General features: G+C 44.1%; 2 protein-coding genes across 2 annotated transcripts; both read right to left on the bottom strand.

Moving 5' to 3' along the window:
• Window positions 1–4,768: 4,768 nt before the first annotated feature.
• LOC127763883 (heavy metal-associated isoprenylated plant protein 3-like) lies at window positions 4,769–7,177 on the bottom strand. Its single transcript, XM_052288683.1, has 5 exons — window positions 7,091–7,177; window positions 6,722–7,022; window positions 6,315–6,637; window positions 5,541–5,637; window positions 4,769–5,452 (listed from the first exon to the last, which is right to left on the bottom strand). Exons 1-5 carry the CDS (start codon window positions 7,097–7,099, stop codon window positions 5,115–5,117), a joined length of 1,068 nt encoding a protein of 355 aa, XP_052144643.1. The 5' UTR covers window positions 7,100–7,177; the 3' UTR covers window positions 4,769–5,114.
• A 1,199-nt stretch (window positions 7,178–8,376) lies between these two features.
• On the bottom strand, window positions 8,377–9,568 carry LOC127763898 (uncharacterized). Its single transcript, XM_052288699.1, has 2 exons — window positions 9,282–9,568; window positions 8,377–9,153 (listed from the first exon to the last, which is right to left on the bottom strand). The coding sequence occupies exons 1-2, from the start codon at window positions 9,430–9,432 to the stop codon at window positions 8,687–8,689; spliced, it is 618 nt and encodes a 205-aa protein (XP_052144659.1). The 5' UTR covers window positions 9,433–9,568; the 3' UTR covers window positions 8,377–8,686.
• Between the last annotated feature and the right edge of the window lie 10,102 nt (window positions 9,569–19,670).

The following is a 19,670-nucleotide window of genomic DNA, read 5'->3' as shown; positions in this document are numbered from 1 at the left end:
TATTCTATGACCATAAATCTGAATATGAAGGAAGGAATACGCTACGTTATAGAAAGAAACGTAACTAACTTCTGGGGGTAAATTTGAAGTTAAAAATTGACTTTCTTTTGGACAAAGAATGTATATATATACAGCAGAAATTAATAATTCAAGTAGCTCTACTAGCAGCTAGCTGACAGTGTACGTACAGTGCTAGTGCATGATGAAATGCATGAGATGTGGTCACAGCTAGGGCTCTCGTACGTACGATCGAACAGCGCTAGGTTCAGACTTCAGTTTAAGGTGGACCCTGTCCAATTCATGCACTGCACTTACCTGTCTTTGCGTTATACCTTACGCTATGTGTGGTGGATATCGCTCGATCCAAACGTTGTGATATCTTTTCGTCATACTCCTATATAGCAATGCTCGATCATCGATCGCCCTGTCCTAATCTCTCACTGTTCTCAACGGTACTACCCATGGTACACTCAGTTAATCATGTCAATAGTAAATCACTGTACATGATATATATGCATGCGCATGTACACGGAAATGCTAACGGGCGAACGTTTGCGACAACGTCATCCCTGCAAACAGGTTCCAACCAGTAGTTGTGCGACGTGTCCACTCACCGTTGGATTAGGGTTCCGAGAGAGAGGTGGATGGATGGGTGGGAGGGAGGGCCACTGAGGGAGGAAATTAGAGGCCGGATTACCTAGGCTTGGAGGGGTAGGGAGTAGCTGGCCGGTTGTAGGCAATGGGTAGCAATTGGTCTCAGCAGTGATGGCGAGGACATGGTGGCATCACTGAACGCTCGTTGGGATGGAGGAGTGGATAGGGTTGGTAGCGGGGAAAAGGGACTCGATTGGTTAAATTGAGCTCGGTAGAGGGCAACGCAGCGAAGTAGTGGAGCAAAGGATGTGAGGGGGAGATGAGAGACGAACCGGCAAAACACTGACTTGGTTGTCGAGATGAGTTCATGGGAGGTGGGGATGAACTGGCATAAGAATGACATGGTCTCTAGGATGATTGCTAGAGGGTATATGGTTGAGCTTCGAGTAAAATGGTGTCGAGAAGCTAAATTGCCAAAGTCCTTTGTTGGATTGAAGATATCTATCCAACTCTGTTATGTCAACACTGGGGCGTGCCTATAAAAATACTCACGTGGTACTACAACAGATCTAGACTTTAAATTCTTAATGAATCCGTCATTGATATATGACGAATTCACCCAAAAAAATCATTGTAAAATTCACCCTTAGCCTATTTCTACTGACGACCGGAGGTCTTGGTCATAAGATATGTTTACCTAGACAAGCAGGATCATCACAAACGCTGGGGATTTTGAAGTTAGCAGCTTGCTATCACACGGCGACCAAGAATTTCATTGTAGAAATTGATCAATAGGATCCTCATGCATGGATCCATAGGAACTAAGCATCAATTATAGCAATTATTAAGACACAACTCAACTCTGATAGTGCTAACCTACATGCATTACCAATGATTCACCGATAGGATCCTCGTGGATCCATAGGAACTTAGCATCAATTATTATCAATTATTAAGAGAGAAGAAATGGCGAGAAAACCTATACAATCAGCACAACTCAACTCTAATTGACATGCATTAATTACCTATGATTCGTCCTAAATATAGGTTACCCATAATTTGTTTTTGAAAAGAGAAAAGTAGGATACTTAGCATCAATTATTAAGAGAAAAGAAGTTGATGGTCATAATTTGTTTTTGAAAAAGAGAAAAGTAGGATACTTAGCATAGATTATTAAGAGAGAAGAAAATAATGGTGAGAAAATCAAAGTTGAGGAAACTCAAACTTTGACCACTAAGAACACCATATAGCTCCCCTGCCAACGTGCTACAGTACCGTTCTCCTACCCATAATTTGTAGTCTTGATTTTTTTTAAAGGAACATATATATCAAGGAAGGCCGGATCCTCGTTCGCCTTGATCTCTCTCATGCACCCCTCCCTCCACTTGTATGTTGTGTGTATTTAGAAACTGCATAGATCCACCGCTCGCTAGCTCACCCATGTCATCTTATATTAGAGCATACTCCCTCCGTAAAAAAATTCCCAATCTAGATTGATCGTCTGTTAATTAACACACTTACAACATAACCTAACTATATATACACACACATGTAATTAAATGCAGATGAATATCGGTTTTGGGATCAACCGCGCACTCCCTAGCTAGCTTCCTTAATTATATACTTCCTCCATCCCAATATATAATAATTTATAACTATGAATCTGAACATAGAATAGAATTAGATTGCTATATACTGGAACGAGGGAGTATTCGGTATCACCATACATCCACAAAGAGACAAATAAATAATAAAAAATAATTAATTAATGCCTCTGTCCAATTGGTCGCGCGCGTGCATGTAGGTACGGCACCCACTCTGATCTGATCGATCGATCTCGTTCGTCATCTCTACGCCGCATGCAAAATCAAATGCAAATGCAAATGCAGTGCTCCAAAGATCGATCGACCAGGTCCAAACGGTTTACCGGCTTGCCGGCCGTACCGTGCGTACGTGAAAATATTTAATTTACTCCGATCCAATATATATAGCTTGGCAGAAAATGAAAGAAGCTAGCTAGCGTGATGAGTAATTAATGAGCAGATGGATCGACCCCAGTAAGAGAGTGCAATTAAGCAAGTAGTGGCTGCTGCAAGCGCATGTGATGGCGCAGTGCAAATGGCCCGTGGCCCCCCGCCGCTCGTTTGCCTGCCTCCTCTCCCTCCCTCTTGCAGGCCTCTCGCTACCAAGGTTTACATTACCGTCGGTAACCGCTTGGTTACCACGGTTACCGTCTTTACCGTGAGGGTACGGTAATAGAAATACTGTGGTAACTTTCTTAAATTTAAATAATTTTTTTAAAAATTAGATTTTTGATAAATTTTGCACGGTTTCGTACGGTTTTTCACAGTTGCCGCGTGGTAACCGTGTTTACCGCCGGAGCACGGTAACCCCAGTCCCGGCGGTTTAGGAAACCTTGCTCGCTGCTGCTTCTTCGCGATCCCATCCATTCATCCACAATCTCACAATCAATTACTTCTAAATGAAACCATTACACTATGGGCGCACGAGCGGATCCAAGAAAAAAAAACTCAAATGGAGCTAAATAAACTATTACCTCAGTCCCAAAATTTAGTAACATAATTAGACTAGTTACTACGAATATAGATATACCCTATATCTAATCTCGTTATAAAATTATTATATTTTGAGATTGAGGGAATATATTAAACTTCAACCCCTTTTACATAGATAGATGGCGAAAAAAAATTTCCATACATAAACGCACACGCACGTTTTTATATATACGTATGTAGTACTTACCTTCTTCACACACGCACACTAATACTGTACAGTATCTCACTATAAAGAATACTCTAAGATACATACATACATTATTTATTTATTTATTAGAGAGGGGAAGATACCACAACTCCTTCAATTGATACAGTAGTTGATTTCTTCCTGCTCCATCGCTGGAAGCGAAAAAATAAAAATACTGGGAAGTTAAACTCTGGAATGTGATTGGATCAGAAGTGAGCATACATAAGGGGCCCAAAAAGATATGGCTAACCCAGCCCACTAGGCCCACAACATAAGCCCAACAACCACACAGAGGACACGAGCGGCTCATGGACCATAAATCTGTTTCCACGTACCTTCTCTTTTTTTCTTTCAGATGATCTGTGTTTCCTATTTCTTCCCTGTCTGGTTTTAGGTTCTTGTAAAAAAAGTACTCCCTCCATATTTTAATATATGACGCTGTTGACTTTTTAACCAACGTTTGACCACTCATCTTATTCAAAAATTTTATGCAAATATAAAAATACTTATGTCATGCTTAAAGAACATTTGATGATAAATCAAGTCACAATAAAATTAATTATAATTACATAAATTTTTTTGAATAAGACGAAAGGTCAAACATTTGTCAAAAAGTCAACAGCGTCATACATTGAAATACAGAGGGAGTGATACTAGGAGTACCACTACCACCTTGAATTTGAAGTGGACTGCTAGCTCTAACAAAACTTTCAACTTCAGATTGAAGGATTTTCGTGCTGGAGTATGAGCACTTGTCTAGATCAAACAATTTCATCTACTAGTAAGAAGAAAAAAGAAATCTCCCAGTTTAATTGCCCTGAACGTCGTGTCCTGTCCTGATGATTTCCTCTCACTTCCCTTCTCTCCATGTTTTCCGAGATGCAGACGAGAAGAGGAGGGCCAAACGGAAAAAGGCATTGGCAACCAGCTTCCTGTGCCCGAGTGCCTCCTGCTCTGAGCCACAGAGCAGCAGAGGCTGCTGCTGCTGCTGCTGCTGCTGCATATCTGCACTTTGTGCAGGAAGAAAGCAGGTCGGAGGTCTCGCTTTCTGGTTTTGTTTTGTTTTGGGTTTCCTCTCCGGTGAAGGCCAAAACAAGCGGTGGCAGCTGCTTTCCGTGGACCACTACCAACGCTGCTCTAGTATACGCAATTTGCACATACTCCTACTTCTACTCCACTGCAGTGAAGTGCAGTGCAGACAGCCAAAGAAAACGCTGCTGCTTTCTCTTGTGTATAGTTGTGTTGTGTTGCAGCCTTCTCTTGTTCCATTTGTCACAGCCCACACACAACACCACAGTGACACACAATCACACAAGCAGAATCAGCAGCACTGCATTGCTAACACATGACAAACAGATAATACACTAGTAGCATAGCACTAGTGTGTTTGTGTTAATCATTGGTACTCCTAACAAGTGGCAGTAACAAAAAAAGAGTACTTAGCATCAGCATTGCTAATGTCTCAACGATTAGCTCCCAAGAAAAAAGCAGCTTGGCCAACTGCAGTTACAGATTCCTTTCTGAATCTCTCTTTTCTGTCTATCATCCCCTATTCAGTTCCTCTCTTTTCATATCTAGTACTCCTTCCTATCTTTCAGTCTCTCTTTCAGTTCCCTAGATGCTAATCTAAATAGTCTTTCACATGTCAAAGATGATCTTAATCTTGCCACCAAAAAGACACTACAAACCAACAGATCACCGGAACACTGATTAGATTTCTCGCACTGCTTTGCCTTGTTAATCACCAGCAAAAATGATCAGGCGATAGAGCAGGCATTGGGGTTCTCGTCGCTGAGCATGAACTCGGTGGCGAGCAGCGCCTGCTGGTCGTAGAACGCCGCCTTCCACGCCTCCTTCTCCGCCGTCAGCGCCTTCGCCGCCGCGTCCTTGCCGCCGCCGCCGCCGTCCTTGCCACCGTCCTGCTTCTCCTTGTCCTTGTCCTTGCCGCCGTCCTTGTCCTTCTGCTTGCCCGGCGGCACGACGTCGACGGGGCGGCGCAGCTTCTTGCGGAGCTTCTCCGGCAGGGCCTTGATGTCCATGGTCCCGGTCACCGTCACCTGGTTCTTGGCCATCTCCATGGCCACCTGCTCCACTCCTGCAAAACCACACAGAGATCACACTGGAGTTTAATTAGCTGAAACTGAATAATGAAATCATGGACAAGTAATTGAGAGGTTGTTTACCTTGGATGTGGAAGAGCTTGGTGCGGATGCGGTTCATGCAGCCGTCGCAGTGGAGGCCGACGGCGCCGATCTTGAGCACCACCGTCCCAGGCACCGGCTGCATTGGCGTATGGTACGTGCAAATTCATGTTGCAGATCAATGCAGATGCAGTCAAACATCCAAACACAATGTATCTACTGTATCTGTGTGTGTTTTTTTTCTTTGAGATGAAAAAGGAAGGTAGCAGCAGAGAAGAAGAAGGAAGAAGACAAAGAAAAATGGTGCAGGGGTTGTACTGTACTGTAGTGTGGAAGAGACATGCAGATGCATGCATGGCATTGGCATGTAGAGAGGGTGTGGTTTACTGTTCCTTTGCATGGTGGCAAAAGCTCAAACAAGGCAGGCAACCATTCTGCTGCTGCTGCTGCGTACTACAGCTTTCTTTCTTTCTTTTCAGGGAGGAAAAAGAAGGAGAGCAAACGCTCATGCAACACACGGACGCTCTCTCTCTCTCTCCCCGCAGCATCTCACGCTAGCTTTTTGTGGAGAATCATATCAGAATGCAGCAACACATGAACCAGCAACACGACACAATGGAATTCTGCAAGCAAGGCAGAATATGGTACTAGTAGGACTATAGGAGGAATTGTGGCACAGAAAATTCGCTGGAACAGATCGAAACAAACTCCAACGAAATTCACGCGAACAACGGGGAACAATTCAGTCAAATCGAATAGAATCGAATTTAGACGATGAACATGAACGGAAGGGAAGGTTATTAGTATCATACGCACCACGACGGGTTTCTTGTTGTCCTTGGCCTTCTTCTTCTGATCGTCTTGCTCCTCCTTCTCCTTCTTCTTCTTCTTGTCTTCCTTCCCCGCCTCGTCGCCGTCGTCCTCCTGCTGCTGCTGCTTCTTGTCCGCCGGCTTGCCGTCGCATTCGTTGGCCTTGTTGTTCTTGTTGTCGTTGTCGTCTCCAGCCTTTTTGTTGTTGGGGAGGAGGTCGACCTTCTTCTTGGTCTTGTTGGCGACGCGATCGCGGAGCTTCTTGGCGTCGAAGCGGCCGACCACCGTCATGGTGCCCTTGTCCACCTCCATCGCCACGCCCTCCACACCTGTTCGATCGACGGAGATGGAGCAGAGGAGGATTAGAAGAGATGGAGTCGAAGCAGAGGATGATGGATGGAGGGAGAGCTCACCTGGGTAGTGGCGGATGGAGGCGCGGATACGTTTGGCGCAGCCGTCGCAGTGCATGTCGACCTTGAGCACGGCGGTGACCACGGGAAGCGCCGCCGGCTTCTTCTCCTTCTCCTTGGCGTCCTTCTTGGGGTCGTCGGCCTTGGTGGAGGCGTCCTTGTCGTCCGTCCCCGGCGCCGCCGTGGTGGTGGCGGCGTTGAGGTGCGGCTGCTGCACATCGGGCGAGGTGTCCTCGGCGGGCTTGTCCTCCGCGACGTCGGACGCAGGCTTCGGCTGCTCGCCGCCGCCGGTGCGCTTCTTCTTCTGCAACTGAGATGGTGAGTAGCGCGATGCGATGAGAGGGAGAGGGGAGGGTAGAGCTAGGAGATTACCTTTGCCATGGCGGCTTCTCCTCCGCCTCCTCCTCGACCTCTGCTCCGATGGCGAGGTGTGGTGTCGTGTGCGGCGGCGAGACGGCGAGAGAGAGGGGGGGGGGGGGGGGGGGGGGGTTAGGCTTGTGAATTGTGATGGGGTTTTGGTTGCCTTTTTGCGGCGAGGGTGGTGGTGGTGGGAGTGTGGGACCCAGCAGCAGCAGCAGAGAGCAGAGAGACAAAAACGCAAGTCGTGTGTGGGTGATTCGTTTTTCGGGGGAGAGGCGGGCGAATCGATCGGAGCCGTCCGTTCCTCTCGCGTAGTACGTACACACATGCAGATGCAGGCACGATGATAGTGGTGGGGTGTGGAGACTGACACCGGGGCCCCACCGACCCTTCCTTCCTTCCTTCCGTACGTACTCACTCCAGTAAAGGCACCGCAACGATCATCAACAAATTAATGCTGCTGCTGCTGGTGGTGTTGTGAATCACGCACGATTCTACAACTACTAGTAGTAGCACGTAGGGCAACATACGGTGCGTGAGATCGTGGCGACGGACGGATTGGCACCAGCGAGATCAGCCTCAAATACAAAAGACAGACACCAACCCAACCACAACCACCACCATGGTCAATTTGATTCATCTGGCCTCAATTCCCCTGCCTGCTGCTGCAGCAGCACAACACAGGAGCCAGAACACAAAGATGATGATACTCCTGTAGAAAGAAGCTGGCCGGGCCAAACCAGCCAGACCAGAGAGAGGAGCCCGGAGATAGGCTTCTAACCCCTCGAGTGGATGTCCATTTATTTAATGCATGTCAATTAAATAATTATAAGTTTTTTTAAAAAAAATAGAAGATAGAATGATATATAATGTAACACAGTTAAAATTCACTATTATAAGTTGTAACAAAAATAACAAATTTAACTATAAATATATGTATACTAATCAGTGTTATTTTTGTTATAACTTGTAAAAATCGAATTTGAACTTGTATGTTTGTGGGGTGATATATTACATATGAATCTATCCTGTCAAATTTTTTAATACTTTTATAACAATTTAGTTGTCAAATTTTTTAAAATATTTTTATACCAATTTAGTTGATATGTAACGAATGGGTGGATGTACACCTAGGTGATTAAAATTGTTTCCCAGAGGAGGCCAAATCAAACAACTTTTTGGGCTCTACTTCCGCTCCGGCCAGTGTACTGTACATGCCACACTGCCTGCCAATGCAACCCCATGAACCGAATCCAAAAGCCTTTTTTGCTTCGTCGTATAGCATACTAGCACATTGTATGATGATGATTTCAAACTGGGGGAAGGTGGCAACTGCCAGCCGAATACGATCGCGATTCTACGTATAATACCATCAGTTCCGATGAGACAGAGATTTAACACACTTGTTATAACCACCACTACATGTGCACACACATGAGCCTCATCACCCCACCAAAATTAACTATAGATGACAACCACCATTACTAACTGGAGTACTCTCCTGCTCGATCCACTACTGATACTCATCTGGATACAAGTACTAGCTCGTACTGTATCACTAATTACAAAACAAACATTGCTAATACTACGAATTAATGTACTACTAAGCTAGTAGCCATGAGTGTACCATGGCGACACCACGCCGCCGCCATTGCCGAGCAGCTGCTGACCGAGAGGTGGATACGCCGCCGCGTAGGGGTAGACCAAGCCGCCTGCAGGGTAAGTCGACGGCGAGTAGTAGTACCCGCCCTCCGGCTGCTGCATTCCCCACGCCGGGTACGCCACCGCGCCGCCGCCCGCCCACGCGCCCGGGACGACGTGGACGCCCGCCTGCGCCTGCGCCTGCGCCTGGGCCTGCCTGATCAGCGCGGCAACCGCTTCGGCGGCGGCGGCCTTGTCGTCGTCGTCGGCGGCGGCGGCAGGCTTGGGCGGCGCGATGACGAGGAGGTCGACTTTCTTGCCGGTGACCCTGTGGAGGCGGTCCTTGAGCTTGTCGGGCTTCGCCGTCGCGGCGGCCACCACCAGCCTCACCTCCCCTTTGCTCTCCACCGCCGACTTGTCCACCGCCTCCACCCCTGCACGCATCGCATATCGATCAATCACTCTCATCACCATCACTTCTCACCGGCCGATCAATCAGTGAGCATATCAATCCATCAATCGATCGATCGATTAATCAAGCCATCTAGTGGTAGTGTAGTACCTGGGACGAGGGCGAGTTCCTTGACGCCATTACGGATCTTGTCCTTGCAGCCGTTGCATTTGCAGTGCATGGCCACCGTCAGCACCACCTCCGTCGTCGTGGCCTTCTTCTCGCCTCCTCCGCCGCCGCCGTTCTTGCTCTTCCTGCCCATCTTGATGGATGGTTTCTCTCAAGTGTCAACTAGTAGTGGAGTAGGGGTAGCTGTTGCGATGGAAAGCAAGAAGAAGAAGAGAGAAGGAATGGATGAGATGTGAGATGACAAAGCTTACTTGAGCCCTTTTTATAGAGAGGAGGAGAGGGAGAAGCTGGGCTTGGGCTTCGCGGCGGGGGCCACGCGGCTCCTTGATCTGCAAGGGTTGGAGACTGCGTGTGGCCGGGTCAACGGGTCAGTCAACGGCAGGGGCGACAAACTGGAGTTGATGCTCTCTGCTCCGACCCGATTGATGTGAAAGAGATCGACTCCATCACACTAGGTGAGCTCAGTGATTAAGACTGTGTTTTGATCAGCGTGTCACATCAGATATATGGACACATATTTAATATATTAAATATAGTCTAATAATAAATAAAAATTACATAATCCACTTATAAACTGTGAGACGAATTTATTAAGCCTAACTAATCTATCATTAGCAAATATTTACTGTAGCATCATATTATCAAATCATGTGGCAATTAGGCTCAAAAAATTCGTCTTGCAAATTAGTTGTAATTAGTTATTTTTTAAGCCTACATTTAATACTTCATGTATGTGTTCAAACGTTCGATATGACAGTGTGTAAAATTTTTGTGTGGAAACTAATAATGATAGGTTCTGCACAGCTGTTTAGCTATATCTAAAATAGGAGCAGAGTTGAATGGAACGCTCTCACAAAATAAACTATAGAGGTGAAGTTAGGTTTAGACTGCTGTACAACTCCGTTCCGAACCCAACTCTCGAAACTAGACTTAGGAGTTAGGCCATAATACTTCATCCGTCCCAAGTTTATTTGTAGCTCATATTATTTATTTCATTGGAAATAGTTTTGTTAGAAATAGATAAATGGACGAATAGTTATATTAGTTATTGTAGTTTTTTCTATTTTATATTTTGATCCGAAGACAGTATGGACTAGTACTATTCTATGGTCCAGCTGTGTTTAGTTTCTGAAAAACTTGTAAGTTTAAAAAAAAGTTGAAAGTTTATGTGGGTAGAAAAATTTTAAATGTGATGTGATGTGATTGAAAGTTACAAGTTTTATTCACTGCGCAGTGGCGTGCATGCTCGATTACCTTGCAATCGAAGAAACCAAACCATAACCAAGCAGCAGGTAGCCACTTACTAATTCCATTTTAAGGGGATGTTTGGATTCAAGAGTGTACAGTAAAGTTTTGGCATTGATTGGAACTGTTGGCTGCTGCAGCCGCTATGGCTGCGGCTGTTTTTCAACTGCTGCCGCTGCAGTCGTTTTTTTTTTTTTCTTTTTGCTCTTGCAGCCGTTTTCGATCATATTCTTGGCGTGTCACATCAGATATTATATAGGATATTAGATAGGGTGTTCGGGCACTTAAAAAAACTAATTACAGAATCCGTCAGTAAACTGTGAGATAAATTTATTAAGACTAATTAATCCATCATTAGCAAATGTTTACTGTAGCACAATATTGTTAAATCATAGAGCAATTAGGCTTAAAAAATTCGTCTCGCAAATTAGTTGCAATCTGTGCAATTAGTTATTTTTTAGTCTATATTTAATACTTGATGCAGGTGTTCAAACATTCGATGTGACAGGGTGAAAAATTTTAGGGTGAGATCTAAACAGGGCCTAAACAAAATTACTACTCGTACGTAGTACTCCCTTTGTCTCATTTTAAGTGCAAGCATGAGTATCCGTGCCCAACTTTAATCGTCCATCTTGTTTAAAATTTTTTTAAAAAAATTAAAAACATAAGTCACACATAAAGTGCTATTTATATTTTATCATCTCGTAACAACAAAAATACTAATTACGAAAAATTTTCAAATAAGGCAGACGACTAAAGTTGAACACGAAAACTTATGGTTGTATTTAAAATGGGACGAAGGGAATATGTTAGGGGGTGTTTGGGAGAGAAGGGCTAAACTTTAACCCCTCTCACAAAACCATAAGTCTCTAGGGGAGGGACTTATATTTTAGCCCCTCTCTTCCAAACAGCCCCTTAGTAATACTAGAATAAATTATATTTCACGTTAGATGTAGATGATCCAATATATTCAGATGTGGATGCGGATGTTGATAGTAGGAATCAATAGTAGAGCATCAGCAGTGCATGTGCTGTGATTTACACGGAGGCTTCGCTCTGTCAGAGAGAGGGGCCAAAAATACACCTTAACGAACCGCGCCAAGAATAACAGTACAAAAAGGGACTTGCGAGGCATTGACTATAATTAAACACCGCGTGAACATATACGAGTAGAGTACATATCAGTTGGAGGAGTTAACATTAAGATACGGGTGAGCGTTCGTTGACGCTCCAAGAGCCAATATTATGGTAGCAGTGCAACCATGTGCAGATTGACGCTGGTGTTGGTGTCGTTCCAAGTCGTTGCGTGGTTCACGGGCTAGACCAACCTTGCTCTCATCCTTCCTCGTCATTTCGCCCCTGTCCTACTCCCTCCGTCCTAAAATACAAACCCTGGTTTCCGTGTCCAATGTTTGACCGTCCATCTTATTTAAAAAAATTATGAAAAAAATTAAAAAGACAAGTCACGTAAAAAATATTAATCATATTTTATCATCTAACAACAATGAAAATACGAATTATAAAAAAGTTTTATATAAGACGGACAGTCAAAGTTGAACACAGAAACCTAGGGTTTATCTTTTTTTTGGACGGAGGTAGTACAAGTGTACTACTACTTCACAGGCCACGGCTATTCACAGACTTCATCTGACTGCGAGTTGATTTGTGCAATCAACAACTTCCAAATGCAGATACTACTACTAGTACTCGTAGTAGTACTACTACGGCCTACGGAGTATTATTCTACGTGTCTATCTACTACGAGTATTTAGAGCCAGTTTTCACTTTTCACACTTTCTAAACTTTGGTAGGGTAGAATTAAAATTGTTGATTTAAAGTGAAACCAAAATATACTAGGCCTGGTTTAGTTTCAAACTTCCAATTTTTCCAACACATCAAAACTTTTCTACACACACATACTTCCAACTTTTCTGTTACATCGTTCCAATTTCAATCAAACTTCTAATTTTGGCGTGAACTAAATACACCCTACTAAGAGATAAGTTTATGGGTAAAACCAAATTTGTAACAAAGGTAATGTTCAAGTGTTTGGTTTACTATCTTACTAAAATTTTGGTACTATAGTAACTTCCTCTATCCAATAAAAAACAAAATCCTAGAGACGAATATGGACATAGCATTCTATCGGACCGAGGGAGTACTAATATATAGTATAGTAGTTGTCGAGGAGTGATCCTCTCTAGCGGGAGGTCGTGAGACCCCCCTTTCGTGAGTTCGGCCGGGGGGAAGAAGCTTGCCTCTAGAAATCACGTACCCATCCCCAAGGCTCCTAGCTAGCTCGCACACCACCAAATTATACAGGTTAGGGCCGCTAAGAAGCGTAACACCCTACTCCTGTGAATGGGATTTAGACTGAGAGTTACAAGGGTTTCTAAACTCGGGAGAACACTCTTCGTTCCCTCCTCCACGAGCTCAGGTTTTTTAAGAGTCGTCCCCTTTCTCGGTGGGCAAGGTCCTCCTTTTATACCTCAAGGGGATACCACATGCACCGCCTCTACCTACTCTTCTTTCGGGTGGGGACCCACCCTATCTTGACCGAAACTCGACCTGTGCCTTCGTCTGGAAGCTAAACCACAGCTTGTCTTTGAGCGGAGCCCAACGCCATCCCTCGCCTGACACGGGGGACAGCCCTGTCATTCCCTCATTAATGGGTGAAGACTTGTGGTGGCCGCCGTCCGAATGACCCTCCGATAGGACGAGTCATACCTACCTCCACTCCGCTGGAAGCAGATGCGACGTGGGAGCACGGTTGTCTGTCCAGTCAGACGTGACCGGTGTCAGGCCGGTCACATACCGGTCATTCTTGACCATCGCGCGTCAGTTTAGCACGCCGCACGTCTGCCCCACTGCATTAAATGCGACAGGGGGCAGTTGGGGTGCTGTGTGCATTAAAGGAGGTTCAGCCTAGGCCCCCTCCTCGCTTGCTCCCCCCGCCAAATGGCGACTGGGTGAGGGCCTCGGGGCAAAGCGGTGCAAGGGCTCGAGGGGCACGACGTGGCACCCCGAGGCCCCGACCCCCCCGGCCGCTCCTGCGGTTTGCGGAATGCGGGGGCAGGATCAGGCTGTAGTGATACGTGGCAGGACGGGAAGGTAGATTCCTCTCACTTCGCATACCCCCGGACCCATATCTCCGACAGTAGTACTATGGCCCGTTCTATATACTACTACTCTATATTTTACAAATTACTAGACAGTTTATTTCGTACGAAAACTTAATATATTAAAGTTGCTTTAAACTATTTGATAAATCCATTTTCAAGTTTAAAATAATTAAAACCTTATTAATTTTGCTAATAATTTTCTCGTTTACTTGCACGTAATTAATCTTCATCCATCAGGTTCGAACGGGCCTGGCTCAAGTAAGCCTGCAAGTGCGCAACAGTGAACTCAGTTCGATACAGCATTTCCGTTGGGACTTTCTGTGGCACATAAAATGAAAAGAACCATTAACACATTGTTAATTTATTATTAATTATTACATTTTTTTTAAAAAATGTATGTATTTATTTATTTATTAAGAGAAATTCTATATAGATTTTTTTTTTGTAAAAAGTAGTAGTCAGACCGAAAAGCTGATTCAAACTCAACCTAAAGTTCAGCACACACCTCAAGCTGGTAGCAGCACATCGTATGGCAAACTATAGCAAAAGTACCACTATCTCCGTCTAAAAAATATATTTCTGGCTATAAACCTACACAAAAACCTAGACAACCAGTGATCGGGGATGGCATGGCATATGCTCCAAAATTCACCAGAAAAAGGAAAATCAATACGCGGTATGTATTCGGAGATGACCTGAAGCATATGCAGTCTGCTTAGATTAGAGAGCTCATACATCGCTAATGTCCCAGTAATGTCAGATGCCATCCACATATGCCAAGCGTGCAGGAAGGCGCTGACCAGCGATCTGCACATCGCTCTGAAGGCACGGTCCGGCTGCCTCCATGTTTCTGCCAATAGCGGGGCGCTTGGTGTCACTCGACTTGAGCTCTCCAGAGAAAATAAGTCATAAAGGACCCTGAAATACTATCCAGTTCAGAAATCGCAGTCGTGAATTGGACAATAACGTTCGAATCGACTAATGGTGATATGTTAGTACTCCGTAATCCGTATCATGGATCCTTCTGATGAAAAAAGGCTTATTTGACTGAAATTGCCAGTAAGTCAGTCCCTTGGTACCTGGCCAACTAGTAGGCCTTTGGTTTGCTGAGATGTTGCCGTGCCGCCTTCAGATACGGTGCATTCTGTACGTTTTTCACATGCTTCTTTGTCACTTCACGCAACAGACAGCATAGCTTCTCTGGATCCGTAATCCCGACCACTTCCACCTCTGCTTTATCCATCATCAGATCAGCCCACTCCACCCCTTCATCAGTGAATAAGTGATACCAAGGTCTAAACTTAGATAACTCATCAATGAAATGCAAGCAGAAGATATGCACCACTACACACAAGAACATCACAAGGAGATGCCTATGGAAGTTCATGTACCTTCTGAAAGGCTGATCCTTTTCATACCATCATTGATCTTCTTGATGCAGCCATTGCACTTGCGGTGCATGTCGACGCTGAATACAAAAGTCTTTAACCCATTAGCCTTGCACCGTTCCTGCCACCGAATGCACTCATCACGTGCGAAGAAATAACTGCATTATGATTCTATGAATGGGTATAGTTTAAGAGTAAATTTGGTACGTACCATCGCAAAGTTTCTGGTGTTGGAAAATACCATCGCAATGACCTCGAGTAGAAAAGTACCATACAAATTGCCCAGTTTTTTAGAAATGCCCCTACCGTCGCTTTGCCCGTTTGAAGACGTCGTTGATGATGTGAAATGGCGATGATGCCCCTGCTGTGGCCACATAGGACTGAACCCTAATCCCAATCCCTCATCCCCTCTGCCACATCTCCCTAGTGCGCCACATCTCTCCTGCCGCCAACACAATCTTCCCCGGCACCGGCGGCACATGTGTAGTGATAATCACGATGAGGAGTCCATTGAAGTCGCCAGCAACACGGTCCAAAGCGGTGGTGGCTCGAGTTGTAGATCTGATTCGAGCTGAATCAGCAGAGCAGCAGTCCATGGCAGAGGGCAGGAGGACATCAACGCATTCTCCAAGCCAAGCTCTTGCAAAGTCCCCAGTGGACAATCTCCTGCAAAGCCAAGTTCTGTACATGCAAAGTGAGACACCAAACTTCAGTAACTTGGCTTCTTGGATTCCAGAAGGGTAATAGCTTCTATCCTGTACACTTACTTTCAGAAAATTGAACCGAATGTTTGCATTGTTGTTGGTTGATTGGATTCAAAGAATAGACCAATATATATGTGCGATTAGTAGTACTTTTTAATCCTGTTTTATCCATTGGCGTAGGTTTTTTCTAACATATCAGTGCATTTTCTTCTGCTTTGTTGCGGTAGGATGGATCCTACCAAGGCGTTCAAAGTTACTATTAAAATGGGATCATATATGGCAAAGGATGATAGTGGTAGGATTGAGTACATCACTGCCAGATCCATCCGTAAGGTTGTAGATAAGGAGGAATGCTCACTGTTGACTATTGTTGATTATCTAAGAGATGAGTTTCGATGGGGGAGTAAGCAATATCTATCTTGTTTTTTCTGGGACAAATGTGCTACAGAGTTAGCAGCAATTAATTCTGATGCAGAGCTTATTGAAGCATTTGAAATGTATTTCGTCGAGAGGGCAATCCAATTAAACATGTTTGTGCAGGACATAGGACCAAAATGGTCTGGTAAGTTAATGCTTGGCATGACCATGGAGGCTGTTATGATGTCACAGAATACCTCTAGTGCTCAGAACTTCTCCCAACCATCTAGTGTGGTTGAGCAACGTACTCCACAATTATCAATTATTCCGGTTCCACCAGCAGCTCCAAATCTTTCTATTACACCAGCAGCAGCAGCAGCTCCAAATCTTTCTATTACACCAGCAGCAGCTCCAAATCTTTCTGATCCATCTGCAGCTCAAAATAAAGAAGATGCATCTCCAAATAAAGAAGTTGAACTAGTTCTTCCTTCAGTAGCAGTTACTGCTGATGACTATGTTGGGGTTGATGATGAGGGGATTTATGGTGTTGCTCCCATGGTGGGGCCAATACCTGAGGTTGAGATAGGTGAAGATCCAACAGAGCATTTGTTGGAACGTGAAGATGAAATTACTGACAGTGTACCTTGTGAGCCCTGCCCTGTCGTTGATTATCAAAACCCAGCTATTAAAATCAATGAAGTATTTCCTGATAAAATTTCCTTTCTGAAAGCTCTTAGACATTTCGCAATTCTGAAACAATTTGAATTTGGTGTTGACTATAGTGACAAGACAAAATTTGGTGCCTCATGCTGTGATCCTGATTGCAAGTGGAGAATACATGCTTCTAGGCTTCAAGATGAGCATTCATTTCAGGTATAGTGTATTATTGTCAATCTTTTTCTTAATTTTGTTCATTATAGTAACATGTTTTTATTTATTTTCTAGATAAAGACTGTTGGGTCAGACCATGAATGTACTTCTACAAGTTTTTCTAGTGACAAGATGGCTTCTTCTAAGTGGGTTGCACTTAATGTGATGGATTGGTTAGTTGAAAACCCTACCCTTGGCCCTAAGGAGCTGAAGAGAAGGATCAAAGAGAAGTACCAAGTGGATGTCTCATACTTCAAGGTTTGGGCTGGCAAAGAGGCTTGTCTTGAACAAATTCAAGGTTCATGGGTGGAAAGCTTTGATAGATTATTCAACTTCAAGGCAGAAGTAGAGAAAAGATGCCCAGGAAGTTTAGTGGAGATAGACTACAAGGAGAACAAAGGAAAACATCAGTTCAGCAAGCTGTTTGTGGCTCTCAAGCCTTGCATAGATGGATTCCTTCAAGGTTGTAGACCTTACCTTGGCATCGACTCAACCTTTTTGATAGGAAAGTATAGAGGTCAACTAGCAGCTGCTACTGCTATAGATGGTCATAACTGGATGTTTCCAGTAGCCTATGGCATATTTGAGTCTGAAGCTGCTGAAAATTGGGTTTGGTTTCTTCAAAAACTTAAGCAAGCAATCGGCACACCCCGTGGACTAGCATTGCATACAGATGCTGGAATTGGCTTGACAAAAGCTGTTGGTATTGTATTTCCGAAAGGAGTGGAACATAGGGAGTGCATGATGCACATGTGGAAGAATATGATGAAGAAGTTCCACGATACTGCCATCGATGACAACATTTGGCCTGCAGCAAGAGCTTATGATACAATATTTTATGATAAATACATGGGGAAGATCAAAGCGGTTTATCCTGAAGCCATAAAATGGCTTGAACAGAACCATCCCCATATATGGGCTAGGAGCAAATTCAATGGAATTTGCAAAGTTGACTATATTAACAATAACATTTCTGAGTCTTTCAATAACAAGATAAATCCTTTGAAGGGGCTCCCAGTTGATGAGCTTGCTGACAAGCTTAGACAAATGATGATGGAAAAAATAGAGGTGAGAAGAAGAGTTGCAGCAAAGTTTGAAGGTACAATTATTCCTAGTGTCATCAAGGAGCTCAATGCAATAACCAGGGATCTAAAAGGATATATAGTAAAGCTAAGCTCCTCGACAGAAGCAGAGGTTAGTGGATCCTACAAGGATGGGACTGCTTGGAGGGAATCAGTTGACCTAGAAGCAAATGAATGCTCCTGCAACCAGTGGCAAATATCTGGCAAGCCTTGTACTCATGCTCTTGCTGTGATCTGCTCAAAGAGGGATAAGGTTGAGAAGTATGTTAATAAATACTACTCAGTTCAAATGTTCAAGGCTGCCTACTCCCATGCAATTAGGCCAATGCCAGGTAAAGCCAAGTGGACCAAAGGGACTCAAGGCTTCAAGTTGCATCCTCCCAACCTAAAGAGGCCAGCTGGTAGACCTAAAACTACAAGACATAAGGAGGGCAAACCATGGGGTAAGAAGCACAAGTGCAAGAAGTGTGGAAGATTGGGACATAGGCAATCTACTTGCAAAGAAAATGTTCTTGACGAAGGTCAATCTGAAGCAGGTCCAAGCAACAATAAAAGGTGGTTACACAAACTATATTTACTTCTTTTTTACAATGGATCATATACAACTCAATTTACTATTGTGTTGCAGGCCAAGAACCTCAAATACAACTAAGGCTACAAAGACCAGCAAGGCTACAAAGAGGACAGCTCCAAGGGGGAAGAAAACAACCATTCAACCAACTTCTACTCCTCCTAGAGATCCAACTCTTGTAATGCCTAGTTCTAGTCCTTTGACAAGGAGCAGGAAAAGGTTATTGGAAGCTAACAATTGCGAAGCACCATGAAGTTCTGAGTCTTTGTTATGTTGCCATGTTATTTTGCTAGACTGATAACTACTAATCATGTGTTATTCATGTACTATCACACTGTTATTTTGCTACTCTAAAAACCATGGATGTGAAACTGTTGTGTAAGAAGTATGGTCTGCCTATTTCGGGCTAGTATTCAACTCTATATTGTTGTTAAACTGATGTTATGCACTTCCACCTAGTTGAATTGTTTTTATAATAAAAGCTGCACTTCTAGATGTTCTACTTGACATTGCATTCACTTCACTAAAATTAGTTTTCGCATACAACTGATAAAGAAATGCACATATTACAGCTTCCAAATTACTACAACTGTAAGGAACACAACTAGAAATATAACTATGTTGATCTTGAAGTCCATCATATCAAAACGTCTTCCTATCTCAACTGCAAGCTTCAAATCATTTCTTCCATTTGGTGTTGTGGCAGTTTGTTCCATAACTGGAGCCATCAGTTCATCTTCCCAAAACCAAAAATGACAGCCACTTGGTTCATCCTGTGACAAGGAAAATCATCACATTGGGACCATGGCTGCAACTGCCAAAAAGTTAAAACTTTGTTAAGTTGCTAATCTTTAACTCACCGAGTGAAATGGGCACCTGTAGTAGTGCCGGCCTGGATTTCTTGTTGTTCCTGATGTCTTCCGCCGAACCATCACGTTGCAGTTGGGACAAACCACTGATGGTATTGCCGAAGAGGCAACGGACTGACTCATCTATGCTGCAACTTGATTGAAGAAGGAGCAACAGACAAAG

This window comes from Oryza glaberrima, chromosome 2 (assembly GCF_000147395.1).
Source record: "Oryza glaberrima chromosome 2, OglaRS2, whole genome shotgun sequence".
NCBI classification, from domain to species: Eukaryota; Viridiplantae; Streptophyta; class Magnoliopsida; order Poales; family Poaceae; genus Oryza; species Oryza glaberrima.
The sequence above is the reverse complement of the archived record's forward strand: the minus strand, read 5'-3'. Positions and strand labels throughout refer to the sequence as shown.